General features: G+C 46.2%; 1 protein-coding gene across 1 annotated transcript in view; it reads right to left on the bottom strand.

Moving 5' to 3' along the window:
- Window positions 1–212: 212 nt before the first annotated feature.
- LOC146178832 (chromosome-associated kinesin KIF4A-like) overlaps window positions 213–18,965 on the bottom strand; it is a 54,197-nt gene continuing 35,444 nt past the window's right edge. The window contains exons 15-23 of the mRNA XM_084580048.1: window positions 18,176–18,287; window positions 17,616–17,695; window positions 15,348–15,518; window positions 14,737–14,826; window positions 12,590–12,667; window positions 9,869–9,949; window positions 9,071–9,196; window positions 2,223–2,354; window positions 213–1,608 (exon numbers count right to left, since the gene is read on the bottom strand). Coding sequence (XP_084436174.1) covers window positions 1,561–1,608; window positions 2,223–2,354; window positions 9,071–9,196; window positions 9,869–9,949; window positions 12,590–12,667; window positions 14,737–14,826; window positions 15,348–15,518; window positions 17,616–17,695; window positions 18,176–18,287 — 918 coding nt within the window. The 3' untranslated portion in view covers window positions 213–1,560. The remainder of the gene's footprint in view (window positions 1,609–2,222; window positions 2,355–9,070; window positions 9,197–9,868; window positions 9,950–12,589; window positions 12,668–14,736; window positions 14,827–15,347; window positions 15,519–17,615; window positions 17,696–18,175; window positions 18,288–18,965) is intronic.

Below are 18,965 nucleotides of genomic sequence, written 5' to 3'. Positions count from 1 at the left end.
CGCAGAGGTGTTTACGGAGCTTCTCCCAAACGCACACCCCTGTAAAAGCCGAGCACCAGGCCGGGGGACGCTTGTACCCATTTTTACCGGTGGGTGTCCGGCGGTGGGTTTCGAACTGACCACCTCCCGCAGCCGAGACGGGCGCTCTAACCACTAGGCCACGGCTGCGGTTAGGCAACGCTAGGCAACGTGAACACAAAAAGGTCCAAGTATAAGTTGCCGGTCATTATTTTATTCTTAAACCTTTAAATAAAATGATCGTCAAACCGAAAAAGCATGCCGTGAGGTTTATTGTGAACACATCCGTGATGGCGCGCACGATTGCACTTCGGTTTAAAGCATGGCGGTCGTTTGCTTCTTCAATGCATATGTGTCTGTTGTCCATAAATAATTCCTTTGAGCGATTGAAGGGATTAAGCTGCGATCGTCGATTTCTAATGATCGCTAGGGCGTGATTGCAACACAACGAGGAGGAGACTGAGAGAACATATTTTATTGCTTCTGCAGCTTAGCTATAACGAGATCAAACATCGGTCCTTCCACTTTGCGCCCGCATGCGTCATCCTTCTGTTTCTGCTAATAACGCAGAAGCTGCAGCGAAAGCACTTTTTAAAGCAAGAGATTAATTAAAAAAGTGCGAGTAACGAATCAATAATCGCCAGATAAAACGGTGTTTTCGGGCATATTGATGATTTCTTCATTAAGGTTTCCTTAATTGGTCTTGATGATATCGCAGTATGCCGTCACAGGAAGTTACTATTTGCTGGCTGAGCGGCTTTTTTTCTGGCACTTAGCCGCGGCGAGCAAACTGCTGTGGAATGCGCACTCTTGAAAGTTAACAATCTGATGGCAAATGAAATTTGCAAGCTTAGAAGTGGTTGAACTATGGAGGCCGGTAAATTGAGTTATTTGGTAGCGCTATTTGGCAGCGAGGGCGTAAAAGTTGAAAGATATGCGCTGGCAGCGCTACCAATCTCTTCGTTAGTGTGGGAGGAAATCGCGCTTTTAGCTGCTCTTTAAGAGACGACTAATATTTTATAAGCGGTAATTAGCGAGCTGGATATGAGTGTATGTTTTCAACGTGTTTGTCGTGAATATTTGTCGTGGCGGGTTTTAAGGATTTTATAATTTTGAAGTTTGAAAGGTGCCATACTGCACTTGAGACCCCACCTGACCATGCATTCCTATTGTACTGTGCGGGTCTCGATCCTAAGAGTGCATCATCACGCGGTGCATCTTACTATGTAACAAAATTTAAAACCTGAAAGCGTAATGTGTAATGAAGGTCCGTATAAGGAGCTTGTGTGGTTTTCGCCCAGACATCGAATCATTTCAACGAAGGAAGCAATGAAATCGGATGTGAGTTCGATTGCCACCACCTTCGGTTGCAGTGTTTATACCAACCAGAAAGCGAACAAGGGTGAAAACGACACCACTGAAAATGACGCGAACCCTCATCATTATAGATGCGGAAATTCTAATAGGGTTATAAAATATAGACAGCGTATGTACACAACTTCTACCGTGAGGTAAATGGTTTACCCCGAGAGACTCATGTATTTATGCAGTCTCTGGTAAGTCACTGTCTGATGTGGTTGACTCAGTGTCCTGAAAAGAAACAAAAAAGAGAGTTAACAAAACATGTTTATCAGACCAAACTGGAGCGTCCTCTAAAAACAGTAATAAAATTCTTCCTTATTTACTATTCAACCCTCTCAGGCACTGCTCACTTCTTGCTAGTGAAAAAAAAACATTTCTGATCAGAAAGTGAAATGTAAGTAACTTGTTTCAAATAAATTCTGATGGTTTACTTTGGAGCGGTGAGCGGTGCATACACATCTGCCCAAGAAGCACCCTCACACGTTTGCAACAAGAGTAAGCCCAATATGACTGCTCTATACTTTTGATTCTTTATGATATGGATCACCCTCCTCGGGACAAAATTCCAGTCAACAACTAGGTCAATTAAAGCAGGATGACGCAGTAGTGAGCCAATTATTAACAACAAATACAATAAAATATATTTCTGTTTTGTTTTGTTTGTGTTTAGGGTTTAACGTCCCAATGTGACTCAGGCTATGACAGACGCCATAGTGAAGGACTTCGAAAATTTAGACCACCTGGGGTTATTTAACGTGCACTGACAGCATCTTTGTGCTTGTCAACAGAAAGTTAGATGACCAATCAAAAGATCCCAGTGACCCAAAAAGAAGTCCACGTGCCAAGCGCTGAGACACCGAGCAATCTCCCTTGCAGGAGCACATGGAGGTGCAGCTCTTCTTCTTCCTTGAGCACCCGCAGCGTCCAGGGCGGCACAAGCCACGGCACTTGCACGCTGAGGCCCTCGTGTATCCCTGCGACACCGATCAGAATCGTTTTGTAGATTTTGTAATACGCATGCAAATAATTGAAGCAGCAGCTTTACAAATAGCCGCTTGTCGATTAGGAGCAGTTAACCGTGGGCAAGCCACCAAAATTTCCACAGTTTGAAAAAGTTTGCTAATGAAAAGCAAGCTGAATAGACGAACCATTTAATCGCTTGATCTGAAAGGTCATAACATCCGCAGATAAGGTAAATCTATGTGGAAAATTGTATTTTGAATTGTAATGCAGCAAATGTTCCAATGTATTATCTAATAACATGTGCCACTGTGCATATGATTTCAACTGGCAACCATTTTTAAAGCCACCTGTACAATCAGTAGCACAATCCTTCTGCTCCTAAAATAGGTTAACAATTTTTCATACAAAATAGAAAGGGAAACACTGCAACTTGCTCTAAAATATATGTGGTAATCACCAAGAAATTCGCACTGAAATATATTACCCCCCTCACAATCCCAGATGACCATCACCAGCTGCGGGCAAATTACACCCACTGCAGGACTAAGCTTTACCATCACATCACACATGCTCCTCACATCACAGAATGTATCACACAGACCCATCTGAAAGCAACCCAAATAAATTCATACTCTTGACAGCAAACTGAAGAGGAGTTCGTCATCACCACCTGCAATAGCATTGCGCTATTGCCAAGCGTCAAAGCTCAGTACACAATAAAGTTGCCTGGGGTGCTGCAAGCAAACCATGTGTTTTTATAGCCCAGTCAAGTGTAAAGTCTATCCGGATGACTTTACACTTCACTTTAGTTCATCTCCCTGGGATTTCCTGCTTTGGGTGCAGCAGAGGAATCGCAGACTGGCATTTAGCACCACTCATTTTTTTTTCAGCATAATAAATTAGCTTCAGCACCCGTTCAAAAGAGCTCCTAAGCAAGGAACGAGCCTGTTCAAGCTGAAATGTGCAGGCCAATTGGGAAAAACAGGTTGAATATTACAATACTCCAACGGCAAAACATGACGTGTTATCTCTCCATCGTGATAGCGATCTCTGAGCTTTATTCATTTTGTAATAGGGCGTTTATTGACGCTCAGATGGAGAGCTGTGAGGACAGGACCTTGCAACGGCGAGCCCAGCGTACTTCTTCTTCGTCGCACAACGCACAGGTGCATGTCGATGGCGATGACTATCACAGTACATTTTCCCCCCGGGTAAAAAAAAGGAGCCATCCTGGCGACTTATGGCGCGGAAAGCACAGCGGGGTCATAGAATGGCTTCAATCGGTTCACGTGAACTGTTTCACGACCACGGCGACGCAAGTCCGCAGAGGGCGTGACGGGCTCAACTACGTAGTTGACTGCAGATGTTTGCTGGAGGACCCTATATGGCCCGTGGTAGCGAGCAAGAAACTTCTTTGAAAGGCCAGGGGTTGTGGAGGGCACCCAGAGCCACACCAGTGTGTCCGGGAGATATGGCGAAGCTTCGCCGGTATCACGGAGGTATTTTTGTTGCCACTGATTTTCTGTTGTGAGAGAGCGGGCGAGCTGACGGCATTCTTCTGCGTACGTGACGGCATCGGATAGCGGGGAAGATTCGGAAACGTCAGGGCGGTAGGGAAAAAGTGTGTCCATAGTACAGGGTGGCTCGCGCCCGTAAAGGAGAAAGAATGGAGAGAATCCAGTAGTGGCCTGTGTCGCGGTGTTATATGCGTAAGTAACAAACGGTAGAACTTGGTCCCAATTGGAATGGTCGGTGTTCACGTACATAGCCAGCATGTCACCGAGAGTGCGGTTAAAACGTTCTGTCAGTCCATTCGTCTGAGGGTGGTACGAGGTAGCGGTGCGGTGTATGATGCGGCATTCTTTCAGGAGAGCCTCAAGAGCGTCTGATAAGAAAACGCGTCCGCGGTCACTGAGCAGTTCGCGAGGGGCACCATGGCGAAGAACCAGGTTTTTCAGAATAAAGGCAGCCACGTCGCGTGCGGAAGCAGAGGGCAATGATGATGTCTCAGTGTAGCGGGTTAGATGATCCACTGCCACGATAATCCAGCGGTTGCCAGCTGAAGTTGTAGGAAGGGGACCGTATAGATCTATGCCGACACGATCAAACGGACGGGCAGGACAGGGCAACGGCTGCAATGAAGCAGAGGACTTGAGAGGAGTTTTTCGGCGTTGGCAAGACTGGCAGGAGCGGACAAAATGGCGGACAAAGCGGTACATTCCACGCCAGAAGAAGCGTAGACGCAAGCGCGTGTAGGTTTTCAACACTCCGCCGTGGGCGCACTGGGGATCAGTATGGAAAGCAGCACAAATTTCGGCGCGGAGATGACGGGGGATGACTAAAAGCCACTTCCTTCCGTCGTGAAGATAATTGCGGCGATAGAGCAGCCCGTCACGAATTGAAAAATGGTGAGCTTGGCGGGCAAGCGCCCGAGACAGACGACCTGGAGAGTGACTTGAAAGAAAGTCCAGAAGTGTAGATATCCACGGGTCGCGCCGCTGTTCCGTGGCCATGTCAATAGTGGCAAGCGAAGAGAAATCGTAGGCGCAGATCTCATCAGGCAACGAAGAGGGAGGCAGCGGTGAGCGCGAAAGAGCGTCCGCGTCAGTATGCTTGAGGCCTGAGCGATATATGACACGAATGTCATACTCTTGGAGGCGAAGAGCCCAGCGAGCAAGGCGGCCGGACGGGTCCTTGAGGGACGCCAGCCAGCACAGAGCGTGATGATCAGTGACCACATAAAATGGTCGGCCATAGACATACGGACGGAATTTGCCGATGGCCCAAATAATGGCCAAGCATTCTCTTTCCGTAACAGAATAATTGGACTCTGCCTTGGTCAAGGTGCGGCTTGCGTACGCCACCACATAGTCTCGGATACCAGGTTTGCGTTGGGTGAGAACGGCGCCTATCCCAATACCGCTAGCGTCAGTGTGAATCTCAGTTGGCGCATTCGGGTCGAAGTGGCGGAGGATGGGAGGCGAAACCAGAAGACGGCGTAAAGTGTTGAAGGCGTCATCACAAGCAGGTGTCCATGCGGAGAGGTCGGAGCTACCGGAGAGGAGCTGGATGAGAGGAGCAATAATAGAGGCGAAATTTAAGATGAAGCGGCGAAAGTAGGAGCATAGGCCAATGAAACTTCGTAGCTGCTTCAGTGATTTTGGGCGTGGGAATTCGGCAACTGCACGAAGTTTGGTGGGATCGGGAACAATGCCATCCTTAGAAACGACATGACCTAGAATTGTTAGTCGGCGAGCAGCAAAGCGGCACTTCTTCAGATTCAGTTGGAGGCCGGCGGTAGCGAGACAAGTGAGAACGTCCTTCAGTCGGAGCAGGTGGGATTGAAAATCGGTAGAAAAGACTACGATATCATCGAGATAGCAAAGACAGGTTCGCCACTTGAATCCACGAAGCACAGTGTCCATGAGGCGTTCAAATGTGGCCGGGGCGTTGCAAAGCCCAAAGGGCATGACGTTGAATTCATATAATCCATCTGGTGTGATGAAGGCAGTTTTAGAGCGGTCAGCGTCAGCCATTGGCACCTGCCAGTAGCCAGATCGTAAATCCAACGAGGAGAAAAACTCGGCGCCCTGCAAGCAGTCTAGTGCGTCATCGATGCGTGGCAGAGGATAGACGTCCTTGCGCGTGATCTTGTTGAGCCGGCGGTAGTCGACACAAAACCGGAAGGAGCCATCTTTCTTAGGTACCAACACAACTGGAGACGCCCAGGGACTGTGGGATGGCCGAATGACACCCCGACGGAGCATGTCGTCCACATGATCAGCAATTACTTGGCGCTCCGAAGCCGACACGCGATAGGGGCGCTGGCGCAAAGGTGCAGTTTTACCGGTGTCGATGGTGTGCTCTACGACAGACGTGCGGCCCAAGTCAGTTTGAGGAAAGTCGAATGAAGAAGCGAAGTTCTGCAAGAGGGCGACAAGGTGATCACGTTGCGGAAGTGGAAGATCAGCATCAATAGCATGTTGGAAAACGTCGGAGGGCGTCGAAGCGGTCGCAACATCGCAAGAGCACAGACTAACGTCGAAGGAGGGGGTTGAGTCAGCAAGAGTGGTGATATGACTGGGATCAAGCTCTTCAAGACGTCCAATGCATTCGCCACGGAGCAGGACTGCTGGGGAAGAAAATGGGTTCGAGGCGTAAAGTGCACTCTTGCCGTCTTGAATTTCGAGAACAGCGAACGGAAAAAGGAGGCAGGGATGACGGGAGGTGGCTTCGGAAGGTGTAAAAATCGCAGTCAAAGGAGTTACCCACTCACAAGACAGTGGTACGAGGGCAGCAGAGAACGGAGGAATGTCGGTGTCATGGGCGACGAGAAGTTTTGCAGTGCGGGGAGGGGTATCACAGAAGGGGGCATCACAGAGGGGGGCGAAGGCAATTTGTGCACGAGCACAGTCAATAACGGCTTGATGAGTCGATAGAAAATCGTATCCGAGGATGATATCATGCGAGCAGTTCGGCAGAACAATAAACTCGATGGGGTACAAGACGTCTTGAATGAGCACACGGGCTGTGCAAGATGCGGAGGGGTGAATGTGCTGTGATGAGGCGGTGCGGAGCGAAAAGTCGGAAATCGGAGTGGTCACTTTGCGAATTCGACGGCAGAGCGCTTCACTGATGACGGAGACGGCTGCACCGGTATCGACGAGAGCGAGAACTGTGGCGCCTTCTACAGAAACTTTGATAACATTAGCGGGACGGCATGGAGGACTTGAGGAATTCGAAACAAGCGCAGTTCTTGCCCCCGGAACTGCGACTGTTAGTTTCCCTCAACGGTGCTGGTAGAACGTCGCAGCATTGGAGAAAGCGATCGGCGCCGAGGAGAATGTGATCGACGAGTGGTATAGGTTTGGCGATCTTGTGGGACAAATTGAGAACCGGGCGGAATCATTTGCGAGCGTGAGTCGGTATCGTACGGGTAAAATCGAATGTCAGGCTGTGAAGGTTGGAGGCGCTGGCGACAAAGGCGCGCAACATGGCCCGGCCGACCGCAGGCATAGCAAATCGGAAGGTTGTCCGTAGTACGCCAAGGTTTCATAGGATGTGGGCGGAACCTTGAGGGTGGGGCTTGAAACGAAGGCTCAGCATGCGGCGGTGAACGGTAGGCAGGGACCTGCACATAGGAGCCAGACGTGGGCGAAGGTGGTGGCCTAGCCGTTACTTGGGCATACGTGAGAGGTGCCGTCACAGGCGGCACCACGGGGTTGGGCGGCAAGGCATCAGCGACGTGTTCTTGCACGACACGGCGTATAGCAGGGGCCAAAGATGGAGCCAGTTCAGGAACGAGGCGGCCCGAGTCTTGAAAATGGGGAAGGAGTGAGATTTGACGTGCGACCTCTTCACGAATAAAATCTTTGATCTTTTGATTCAGCGGGCTCCCTTCAGAAGTTGGCGAACCACCCAGGGCTAATGCGGATACGCCTTCGTCGCACACACTGGAGCGGCGCCTAGAAGCGCGCCGCTTGCGGAGCTCGTCGTAGCTCTGGCAAAGCTTCACGAGTTCACTAACGCTGGTGGGATCTTTCGCTACCAGCATCTGGAAGGCGTCCTCAGAAATGCCCTCGAGGATGTAGCGGATTTTGTTTGCTTCCGGCATGGCCGGGTCGACTCGTTTGCAGAGATCAACGACGTCTTCTATGTAGCTGGTAAAGGTCTCATCAGCGCGCTGAACACGATCGTGTAAACGTTGTTCGGCACGAAGCTTACGCACTGCCGGGCGGCCGAACACTTCCGCGAAATTCTTTTTAAATGTCGACCAAGATGACAGGTCAGCCTCATGGTTGCGAAACCAGAGGTTCGCCACGTCCGTCAGATAGAATATGACGTTACTGAGCTTGTATGAGTCATCCCACTTGTTGTAGGTGCTTACTCTTTCATAGGATGACAGCCAGTCGTCGACATCTTGATCGGCCGTGCCGCTGAACAGGCAAGGGTCACGCTGGCGCACGACGCCAGCACACATGATCGTGGGTGGAACGGCCGGCTGCGTCGAAGTGTCTTGCATGGCGGTCGTAGAGGGTAGTGTACGGCTTCGCAGTTCCAGTTTGGGTGGGATCGTTTCCGGCACCTCCGCCAATTGTAATAGGGCGTTTATTGACGCTCAGATGGAGAGCTGTGAGGACAGGACCTTGCAACGGCGAGCCCAGCGTACTTCTTCTTCGTCGCACAACGCACAGGTGCATGTCGATGGCGATGACTATCACAGTACAATTTCTTCAAAATCAGCATGGTACATATGATAAGTAGACAGCAAATATACAGAATTGAAAATTAAAAGAGGTGAAACTGGTTTGCACTGGTGAGATAAAAATGCCGAGAAGAAAAAACCAACCAAATAGAGAAGTAGTCAAAGAATTATAAAATGTTATGCCTGTTTTTGTAAAAACAACGACTGAATGAATTGGATAATAGGCTTGCAGTACCTAAACTATTTGCAAATGCCGCAAGGCAGGAAGGAGCTGCTTATTTCGTGCACGAAAGCAGCTTCTATGGGCCGCGGTGAAAAAAGGTAATTCAGAGAAAACCATTTACACCACGACCGACAGAAGGTTTGCAAACAGTTTGCTTAAGAGCAGCTTTCTTTTGAGGCGCCGACAAATCCCTACAGCATACTGCTTTAATAGTAACATGAGCACGCGCCTACTATATCAAATTGCAAAAAACACCACCGCATAGTAGCTGACCTGAAAACGACAGGCCTAAAACTCACCCCAATCGTGTTGTACTCGATAGAAGGGCGCCATTCCGTCTGCGTCTCAAGGGTATCATCGAGCTCACTCTCTGTGCTCGTCTCCAGGTCGTCAAAGGTTAGGACCGGTACATTTACGGTCTTTCTCTGTAAAAGCAGCCAATCACCGCTGTCAAAAACTGAATGACAATCCTCCCCAACATCTCAGCCAATGTAGGAATATGAAGATATCGCTGTCAGTCACTTTGTGCGCAAATGACAGTATTCGATTGTATTGCTGTACATTACAGGAACACTTTTGGAAATCATCTCACCATGACTAGACATAAATTTGTGTCAAAGTTTCATGTTACAACATAGCAACACGAGCAAAGCTCAGACTGCTGACCCTTTCCCGGCTACAATGGCCGTTATTTTCTTTACCGACGTTTCACAATATTTATGTAATCGTTTCAGTAACCTACCCGCCCTTCCTAAATTATGCACTCCCTAACAGGTGCAAGCGCAGTTTGTAATGCGGCATTTTGGCATTACATTAATCCATATACACTTTGAGGATACGCTGTGTCATGGAGCAACGCAATAATTGTGTCAGATATCACTGCCACACTGCTAAACGTCTTGATGGGGTGCCTTTCCGAGGCTTAGAAGTCAGGGCAGATGTTTAAAGTTGATTTTCCAGCTACTGGCGATAATTGTTCTAGCCTTTTTTTTTTTGCAAACATTTAGCTTTTGGTGCTACGTCCACAACTAAAACTGTGGAGCTTAGTTATACTGCACAGTCCCACCCTTAAATAGATAAAGTGCTATTTTTATCACCTTGAGAGGTCGCCTCTTTGGCTTCTTGGCAGAGAGGTCCTCGAAGAACATCTTGCGGCCACTTCTAAACTTTCCAAGCTCCTGGAAGCACGCAGAGCATTAGAAGGTATTCTGTGGGAATGAATCTGTTGATCGCAGCCTCTCATGCACAACATGTGAATGAGCATTTTGTATTAACCCTAATGGCTACAACTGGCCATGTCACTGATTCCCCAGGAACTGTTGGTGGATATGGAATATACAAACGGTTGCCGACTAGCTGGTCACAAACTGCGTAGGCTGCAGTATCTTTCATGGTGCTGTTCAAAAGTTCGCGATGAGCGTGATCCACGACATGAGTACCGTAGGCAGAGAAATGAATGTCTCTGAAAGAACAGGTGTGGATATAAAGATACATTCAAGCTTTGCTCAATGATGTTTAAAAAGGAAAGAAAATCTGTTTCACTGTGGTTGAATGAATCCTATGAAGAGTTATTTATAGAGTTCATCGCTGCACTGGAAAAAAGTTCAAATCTTTGTAAAGTGATAACAAAGATGATCTCAAGCTACACCAGTGGCCGGTGAACCAAGTTCTACTGTTGAAATTGTTCAAAAGGCTACGAAGGCTATGTTAAAACTATAGCGTGTTTGAAATCAAGGCAGCTTTAATAATTCGGATGAATTGGAAGAGATTTTATTGTCAGTTCAAATGAACCAGAAGTTTTGAAGTGAGCAAGTTTGAAACAACGAGCTACAACTGTGGTTAAGTGCCGCAAATTCTCCCGGTCACATTATGGGCGCACATGGTAAAAGAGCGCAAAAAGACGAACACAGCAGAGAGGACAACACCTCTGCTGTGTTCGTCTTTTCACGTTCGTTTATCATGAGTACTTTCGAAGTAGCCAAACTTCTCATGTTAAGACATTATGGGTATATTACTACAGCCAAACTTGTTTACAGCAAACAGGTATATATGCACAATAGTTCGATATAACTGAAAGCATCAACAAACTTATGTTAAATGTTTCATTACGAGGGACACAAATTATTAAATAAAAGGAAGACAACAATGAGAGATGATGTCGGAGGTTTCAACGCCGCTTTCAAGCCGCTCGTCGTTATTAAAAGTGCCGAAATAAACTGAGAGTCAAATGCTAGTTAAGCTGGCCTCCTTGCATCAAGGAGTTTCATGAAAACATTAAACGCCAAAACACTTTACACGTTTCCTCATATACTCGTACAAGGCAGTCAACATGCGCCGAAAATGGCTACAACTGGCCATGCCACTGATTCCCCAGGAACTGTTGGTGGATATGGAATATACAAACGGTTGCCGACTGGCTGGTCACAAACTGCGTAGGCTGCAGTATCTTTCATGGCGCTGTTCAAAAGTTCGCGATGAGCGTTATCCGCGACATGAGCACCTGTCTCTTCATCACCAGACACCCATGCGGTGTTACTGAGATTAGCAGTCCGGTATTTGAGTGGGCGCACTTGTAGCATGGTAACCAGGTATAAAGTGCATTCTCTTGGAGACAAACAGGAAAAAAAAAACAGGCATATTTACCTCATTATACGTGCGCTAAAATATCCTAGCATGGTTAATCTGTCCAAACATATCTAAAACGAAAATAATAAACCCAAATAGCATACCAAATAAAATAACTCCAAGAAGAGCGTTTATACACAGCGCATAATGTCAGCTCAGTCACAGTTGATTTCATCCGAGTATTCATCAGTAACAGGGAGCTTACTGTATTAACCCCATAAGGTACATACAAACGCTGCATGGGTTCGTTAAATAAAAATATTTGTTATTTTTGTTCCTTACATTTAATCTCAAAAATGCGCAACACCGACAGCTCAGACGGCAGAAGGACTTGATAACTGCGCACCTTCTACTGTTTGTTCATAGCGTCAGGTGAATATATGAACAAAGAGGGAAAGGACATAAAATCAGGCCCCCATATGAGCACAGCAGAAACAGATAACCAAAGTTTATAGATGTGGAGGTAAATGTATTAACACAACTTCGATTTTGAGCAACAAAAAAGTTTTCTTGGAGTTGTCCTCAGACACCATTTTTCTGTAGCCAGTAGTTTTCTGCTTGCTTCTGTTTGTGAGCATGTGAGGGTCCTCCTTTCTGCCCTCTCCCTGTTTGTTTATATGTTCACCGGACGCTAAGTGTATAAACAGTTATATGTGCGGAGTTGTGGCCGTCCTTTCTATCTAGTGAGTGTTGAGCATCTATTTCAGACCATTAACCAACTTGCCCTATGAGATTACTAGGCTGCGTCAAATTTATGTTTAACTGCCTACAGCTAACGTTTGGCAGATTTAAAAGTAGAGAGTAAATATTAGAAGAGTGTTCAATAGAGCACACATAGACATTTTTTGAAACCTAAAAGATCCCGAACTGACAAGAGTTTTTCATTATTTCCTTTTGTTGTACCTGTGAGTTAATATTGGCACTTCCAGACCGAAAATTTACGCTTTAGAAACTGCACTACGTCTACCTAGACAAAACTACGAAAGTAGGCGAAATGATCGCACATTCACAAGAGCAGCAATCTGAACGTGCTTGTAAAGCTTCTACAGTTGTAGATGCCCCGGCAACATTAAAAAAAATCAACAAGAGTGCAGTTATATGAAGGATGCAACCGACGACACTGGGGCCGTTTTATGGCGATGGCAGTGGACCAGATATGTGCATACTCCCTATAAAGAAATACCAACTCATACCATCTGAAGAGCTTCCAATTCCTCTGTCTTCTTCTGGAGTTCATCGTGGAGATACTCGTCTTTGGATATCGCCTGAATCTGCAGGAGTTCCACATACGAGAAACATTTATTACAAAGAAAACATATTTAAGTCCAAGTATTATGTGAAAGAAAAGTAAAAAGGGAAAAAATTTCGGGGAATGCTCAGAACCTTTCATGAATATCAAGACGAAATTTATCTGGAACTTATGTTGATCTTCTGAATTTTGAGCTTTATTATCTGCTGATCTGCTGCAGAAATTTCTGTTCAACGTTCTATTTGCTGTTAATCTTTCTGCCGAGTGCTCTACCGATGTTTCTTTTTATCTTTGCTAAGCTGGCCGTATGGTAGCAGCATCTGTCTCTAGATATTCTGCATTCCCACGACGCCTGCTTTAAGTAGGGCCACGTGTTGCGCTCGTCGGGCAACTGACGCAGCTATTGCTAGCTACGTTCTCCAGCCGACGGTTACCACGAGCGGCATTTCAAGCTGGCGCAGACTTCACCATGCGCAGTGGTAGCACAGTGGTGAAAGCACTCTGCTTTGATGGTGGCGAAATGCAAATGCAGCCGCGGCCGGTGCGATAGTACTTTTTTTTTTTTAAGATCACCAGGTGGTCGAAATTATTCTGGATCCACTTTTCTCCCTTCCCTTACGGTGTGGTTTAGATGCCCACGAGTTGTGCACAGTTACTACGCCTTTTAAGTCGCTTTAGCAAATTTGCATTTTGAGGCTCCAGCTGCGACGGAAGTTCTGTCTCCCAAGAAAGACTAGGGCATAGGGCGTCGTCACTATTGCGCGGTGGAGTGAAGCACTAAGTGCCATATTTCACAGTGTACACCCCAAACATCTTAGCAAATGCGCAGGCGAATATAAACGAGGTTTTCTTGATGTGTTTATATCCGCCGCGTTAGCTAAGTGGTTAAGACCATTCTCCAAAAAGCTCTGCACACACTCCCGAAAATACATTCGCGCAGACCGTGCATCGGGGCCGCAGTATTAACCAGCCATTCTCGACCGCCGTATACAATAGAGGCCCATAAGCATGATTTGGTCAAAAAGTGCTCCATCCTCGTTTTCTGTCGGCAGATACCTTGTGCCACATGGGTCAATAGGTAATTGTTTGATAGTCCTGTGTAGGACATCACCAAAATAAACTGTCTCCCAACAAAATATGTGGTCTATGGTTTAAAGCAGCTTACAAACGAGACAGTGCAAACCCCACGAGACTAGAAATCGCTTTTCTTCTAAAAATATTTTAACCGAAAAAGTTCTTATGTGCAGCTTAAAGAAGGTCTTCGCTCCTGGCTGTACTTTCATTCTTTTAACCTTTTTTTAGTACATAATCTCCCGGGCCTCCACCGTACAGGAACCTGTACAACGGCACTGGAAAGACCACATCACACACATCGTTATAAAGCTTTTTCCTCTCCACTTCGTACAAGTACTCTCTCTAGAACCGTACAAAACAAATTTAACAATGTCGGCAACCTATTTCCAAAAATTTCACAATTTTTCGGGTATGCTTTTCGTTACAAGCACACGGGGCGCAAAAAAGGATCTCTGGCTTCACGAGAAAAGAAAAACCTGCTAACTAGCTGACGTAGAAACAGGTGTCCTAAACCAAGATCACCATCCATGGCAGACCTGAATAAATTTGCGTGGCTAAACTGCTCCCAATTTGATGACCATACAAATACAGCAAAGATGCGGTGAAACGTTTGCACATTCACTTTCGAACACTGCTGCGCTTGCATCCCCTACCATAGCTTGCTTATCTTTGTTGCGTTCGCCTTAATCAATTGCTGATGGTTTAGCTACTCTCAAACCTAGTGTGTACACGGTACTTTACTTCAATTCTTCAACAATGGCGTAGCGCGCTGCGCTGTAATCTTCATTTACTCAGCCACAATCCGACGTCAATTATCACGTGACATCGAACCATATGCTCAGATCACAATTAATTGCTTTGACATTGGCCATTGGTACCATGGGGTGCGACACCACATCGACACCACAAATGCTTCGCGGTTTGACCTCTGGCTCGCTTGAAGGTCATATTCATGTTAAGCGGATACTTTGGCTTGCCATCGCTCACTAAATCTTTCACTTCAAACTAAAAACGTACCTTGCTCCGCAGCATTTCCACCAGTGATGCAATCATTTCCGGGTTTGACTGGAGGGTGGAGCTGTCTGAGTTCTTGAGCAAGAACAGTTTCTGCAGTGGATGTGTGCAAAAGATATTAAAAGGTGCTCTTTGAATTTCGTGCAATGTAAAGCGTAGTTAATGGATAGTTGAGCATTGCTAAGTAGACTACGGTAAGAATGAAACAAAATCTACTCTACATCTTGGGAGCGGGCTGCACAAAAAAGGAACGTTTTCCTCAAATGTGGTTATCATCAAAGCAGGACCTTTGACATCCATCAAAATTATTCCTAGTCTTCTAAAGATTGCCTTTATGGCGCTGTCCAAGTGCATTGGTGTGCATGTTTAAAGGCATTTCCACAATTCTCCCTGAACAGTTCAGTAGTAATCACCTCAGCTACTCACAAACTACCATCTTTGTCACAACTCATTCGCCTTTGAAGTCTATTTGCTGACGGTGGCATTGAGTGAAGGTATATATCTTGCATACCGCATCTTCCAACCTATTCTAAATTGAGTAACATGCGGTCAAAATACACAGCCTTTTAGGCAAGTATTTTTGTAGTTGTAAAAAAAAGTACAGCTCTGCCAACCTCCTTTTCATGTTCCCTTTTGAGGTTAATCAACTTCAGCTCGAAGTCATTCTTGAGCAGCTCAATCTCGGCGTCGAACTTTTCGATGTCAGGCCTCCTTTCGGCCAGCGCCTGCTCCCCCTCGTGGTCCTTGCTGATGACCACGTTGGTCTCTATACGCTTCTCCAAAAGCTGCAGGCAAAGCAAGGAGTGAAGCCATTATACACGTACACTAAAAGTCGACTATAAGCACAGAGTGAATGCGTTTGCGAGGAGCAAGGAGGACAAAAATACAGGTAGCTTTCTTTGTGCAAGCGCCTATAACCAGACGTCGTTTTTGAAGGAAAGAAGCCAGCGGTCAGCGAGGCCGAGGCGAGCATTGGGGATTGTACTTTGTCTTTTTTTTTACGTTTTACTTCGGTAATCACATAAATTAGTAATGTGATTTGTTTAGGGAAAGATAATTAAACACAAAGTAGAAGGAAGAACAACGTGCCGATGGTGGGAACCGAACCCACGACCTCCGAATATCGCGTCCGGTGCTCTTCCAACTGAGCTACATCGGCCGCTGTCCCACCGGCTACTTTCTTGGGTATTAATGTTCTCTGTATACTAACCTTGAGAGTGTTCATCAGCGCCACCCTCAATCATTGCGGTGGACGTGGAACGTCCTATGTTACCGCCAGCGTCACGTAGAACGTGATCAAGAGTGAGGGCAAAAGCTGTGCTAGAACCCTCTTACGCTACCTATGGCTTCAAGACTGCCAGAACCGGGACCCCCGTAAGCTACAAGCAGATAAATGAAGGGGAAATGAGGGTGCTCGTTATAATACATAAAGGAAAGAAGACAGCAGTCGGCGAGGCCAAGGAGAGCATTGGGGATTATACTTTGTCTTTTTTTTAATTTTTACTTGGGCAGTCACATAAATTAGTAATGTGATCTGTTTCGGGGAAAGATAATTAAACACAAAGTACAAGGAAAAACAACGTTCCGATGGTGGGAACCGAACCCACGACCTCCGAATATCGCGTCCGGTGCTATTAAGCAAGCAGAAGTAGTAGCAGTAGAAGACTTTATTGATGGTTGGTTGGTTTGTGGGGTTTAACGTCCCAAAGCGACTCAGGCTATGAGAGACGCCGTAGTGGAGGACTCCGGAAATTTCGACCACCTGGGGTTCTTTAACGTGCACTGACATCGCACAGCACACGGGCACCTTGCTTTTCGCCTCCATCGAAAAGCTGCCGCCGAGGCCGGGATTAGAAGACTTTATTGAGGCCCAACACTTATGCGCCTAATGCATCAAAGGCCTGCTGGACGAGCAGGCGCTGTTCTTTACCCTCAGCACCAAGCCAGTCCACCCAGGTCCAGATAGTATGGGAGGGGGTGGGAAAGAAACCCGATAGCAATGCAACCGAGCATGAAAATAGGCAGTGCGAAAGGTTGGCAAAGGTGAAGGGCAGTTGGGGCATGATGGATCACGATGGAATTTGTACAGACATAGCCGTGCAGGGGTTATGAGTGTATTCAGCTGTATCTGCCTAATGACATGAGCCCCCGAACGGAGGGATTAGGGTGAGGGTTGGGATAGAGCTTGCGGTCTAAGCGAGCAGCATTGTAATATTTGCTGATGGTGGTCTGAATGAATAGGATCCGGGATTTCGCATTACTCCAGCTCTTTTTTGTAAATTGGTTTATAAGAAACGAAAGGCGCAGTATCTGTCAAGATCACTTGAATGCCAAATTATAAGACGCGCGATGCCGACTTTACCTAACGTAGTGAAGCTGTCGCTTCAACATTTGCAGACATGTAGTCAGCGCCTAAGAGTTGATGCGAATGAGTGCGCGTTTTTTGATACTTTTGCGACTGTTCGGGCGATGCCATGTCTGGGCAACAACTCACTTTTGGCGCAGTGAGCTGTATAGATTATTGCGTAAACTGCAGCACAATACATGGCTCAGTCACTTCGGCATCAAATAAACAAGTAGTACCAGTTATTTCATGCTGATCAATTTGGTGACAAAGAAATGAGACGTACTCAAAAAAATAGGATAAGAGCTTGTCGCTGAAACCAAGTAGATAGGTTCTCCAGCACACAGCAGTGATATAGGAACACAATAACGTAGAGGAAGTGCATTTCACATAGGAACTAGAAAGTTACATGACCACCGTTTCCAGCAACAAACGAAGCACCGTTCATAAGATAGGAGCTACAGATGGAGCAAATAATAAATAAACATAAAGAGCTCCCATGAAGGAAAACAATAGAGCTAGGAAAAATCAAACTCACCATCTGGAAGGTCTGCGCTGTGATTGCCTTGCCTTCCCAGAGATCGTTCACATTACTAAGGAAGGCCTTCATGCGCGTCTCTGTAAAGAGATGGGCGATTTAATCATCACACAGGAACAAGTTTAAAAAGGTCTGCCTGAGCGCAACTGCCGTTTGCATTTAAAGTGTGTTCCCAAGGGAGTGCGACCCGGCATGAACGTAGCATTTTGTCATTAAACGTACGAAGAAGCATTTTCAGAACATCGCCGAAGAGCAATAGTATTTGTGAGCCATATGCTGTCCTGCAAAGAAAAGCTGGCAGTTTTATTGTATAAACCTGAGGTAAAATATCTACATTCAGGATAAACATTAGTGGGACGCTCAAGCTTCGCCATCATAGTAGACACAGCGCTTACAACACCCTGTTCATTCCGTGAGTTTTGTTCCTAATTACACAATTGGTCATCAACATAGAGTCATGCCGCAATGCATAAGCTAGATGCAATTTTATAAGGCTATCAAGCCATCTGTACTGCAGATGGCAGCCAATGAGGGTCAAGCCAATAAAACGTTTTCCTCACCGGGCTCAACGTCCAGTATCTTCTGCTGGAGCTCAGCAATCCGCTCGTTATGTTCGTGCTGAACTTCTCGGAGTTTCTCCAGGCAAGACTCGTGGTAACCACGGTCTTCTTTCTGCAACATTATGTTGTATGTAATCGCCATATCAGATGCACAATTACGCCCAGTTAACTAATTACATTTTATCTGGAAGTAGCTTATGGTGGAATTTGTTCTGGGCCTGGCTGCGCAACGTAACCATTTGTTAAAGAATATGTAATGCACCGGAATCGAGAGGATATTCAATGTATGCATAAGTATCCTTGAACTTAACTAATTTTATTCCTAAATTATTAAGAAATAAGTTTGAACTAATTAGGCAATACGTTGCATAAGGTTTAAGTACTAATATTCATAATTATTGTTCTGGCGATTTGTGGCTGGCGGTCAGGTGAAGTGAATTAGCAGTAATAAAATGCTGCTATTCCCTGATAAAAACAAATCATTGGTAAGGAAATACAATTCTTTAGTTAAAATAATTAGCCTCTACCGAAGAAACTGGCTTGGAAATTTTTTTTTTTTTGGTTTTAACGTGGTTAAGGCTATGAGGTATGAGGAATACCGTAGTTGAGCGCTAAAGAATTTTTACTACCTGGAGTTCCTCGACGTGCATTGAAACTGGGGAGAACGCAAGCGCCTTGCTTTCCGCCACCATTGAAAACTGGTTGTCGCGGCGATTCAGAAACCACGGTGAGATTATCCTATTCTCAGGATCAGTTCAGGATAATATACAATCATAATAAGAAGTATGCC

This window comes from Amblyomma maculatum, chromosome 9 (assembly GCF_055883805.1).
Source record: "Amblyomma maculatum isolate TAMU_Amacu chromosome 9, ASM5588380v1, whole genome shotgun sequence".
In the NCBI taxonomy this organism is placed as follows: domain Eukaryota; kingdom Metazoa; phylum Arthropoda; class Arachnida; order Ixodida; family Ixodidae; genus Amblyomma; species Amblyomma maculatum.
The sequence above is the reverse complement of the archived record's forward strand: the minus strand, read 5'-3'. Positions and strand labels throughout refer to the sequence as shown.